At 31.0% G+C, this 1,375-nt stretch overlaps 1 protein-coding gene across 2 annotated transcripts in view; it reads right to left on the bottom strand.

Annotated features, from left to right (window-relative positions):
- Positions 1-1,375, bottom strand: part of POC1B (POC1 centriolar protein B) — a 93,434-nt gene that overhangs the window by 37,806 nt on the left and 54,253 nt on the right. The window contains exon 10 of one of the 2 annotated variants that reach the window (XM_008577541.1): positions 590-670. The exons of the other annotated variant lie outside the window; for it this stretch is intronic. Within the exon in view, the coding sequence (XP_008575763.1) occupies positions 590-670 (81 nt within the window). The remainder of the gene's footprint in view (positions 1-589; positions 671-1,375) is intronic. 2 annotated transcript variants of the gene reach the window in all.

Genomic DNA, 1,375 nt, shown 5'->3' with positions numbered 1-1,375 from the left:
TGACTGAGGCAATGATTTGCCTTGAAAAGATTAAGCAGACACAAATTGAAAGGCCAAAACTCTCAATCTATGAAGAATTTGGATACATTTAACAAATAAGTTATATATGTAATCTTTATAAACAAAATTGCAAGTTTTAGAAATATTTCTTAATTTTCTGGATAATCCATCAAAAGAGATTAAAAAAAGGAAGGACTGCTTTTCTTATATCTTCTAAGGAGAAGTCTAGAAGTAAATTTAGCACCACTGAAAGACAAATAACAAAGCAGGGAATCTACTCTGTAACAGCAAGTGAAATGTTACCTGCCTGGCACCTAAGTATATGAGATAGAGAGTACGGATTACACTGAGCTCAGGGTCCTCAAAGTAAATGTTTTTCTGGAAATTGGTGCTGCTCCCCCTTGTGGCTACTTCGATACACTGTAAATAAGACTTTTTGTACAGGTTCTTTCTATGCTAAAATATTAGGCTACTTAGCCCACATTTTTTGCTACCCCCCCACCCTGCCCCATTCACTTTTAAGAAAAATGGATTGTGCCAAATAATAAGTACCACCTAAATGTGAAAAACAACAACAACAACAACTTACTGTGGTAGAATCAAAAGAAAGGATGTCAACAACAGGGGGAGTAGAGATCTGCAAATCGATTACCTCAAGCTTTGGATTAATCTGTGTATATACATAAAAAAAGTTAAAATGAGATTTTTATACCATAAGAAATTGGATGCTATTTGTAAAAACCTAGAGATTATTTCCTAATACATTCTAAAATTAAAATATAGTGGTATATTCATTAACATGGATGAAAAATTTTTTGCAAAATATTAGCCTGTCAAATCTCTCAGTGTATAAGAAAAGATCATTATGACAAAGTTGAACTTATTCCAGGAATAAATGGTTGTTTTCACACTAGAAAATCAATGTAAATTACCTGTAAAGAGATATTAAAAATAAAATAAAATGACCCACCTCAAAAGATGCAGAAAAAAATCCTAGCCAGTTCATTAAGAAAAAGAGAAGGAAATAAAAGGTGTTAAGATGTAAGAAACAGAAGGAAGAAATAAATTGTCATTCATACTTATTATGATTATTTATGGAGAAATCCCAAAAGAATCTACCGCTAAATCATTAGAACTAATGAGAGTTTAACACAATTGTTAGACCCAAAATTGATGTACAAAAATCAATTGCATTTCTGTATTCTAGCGCACAGTTTAAAAATGTACATTCTTAAAAGACACCATTGATAATACCATAACAATTTTAAAATACCTTAGAATAAACATACAAAGAAGTACAAGACTATATGGAATAAAAAAATAAAACCTAGGTTGACATTGAAGAAGCCTCAAATAAATAAAAAGCTATACTTGG

Source organism: Galeopterus variegatus, unplaced genomic scaffold, assembly GCF_000696425.1.
Source record: "Galeopterus variegatus unplaced genomic scaffold, G_variegatus-3.0.2 Scaffold1531, whole genome shotgun sequence".
Classification (NCBI taxonomy): Eukaryota; Metazoa; Chordata; class Mammalia; order Dermoptera; family Cynocephalidae; genus Galeopterus; species Galeopterus variegatus.
Note: the sequence above shows the minus strand (reverse complement) of the source record. Positions and strands in the feature narration are given on the sequence as shown.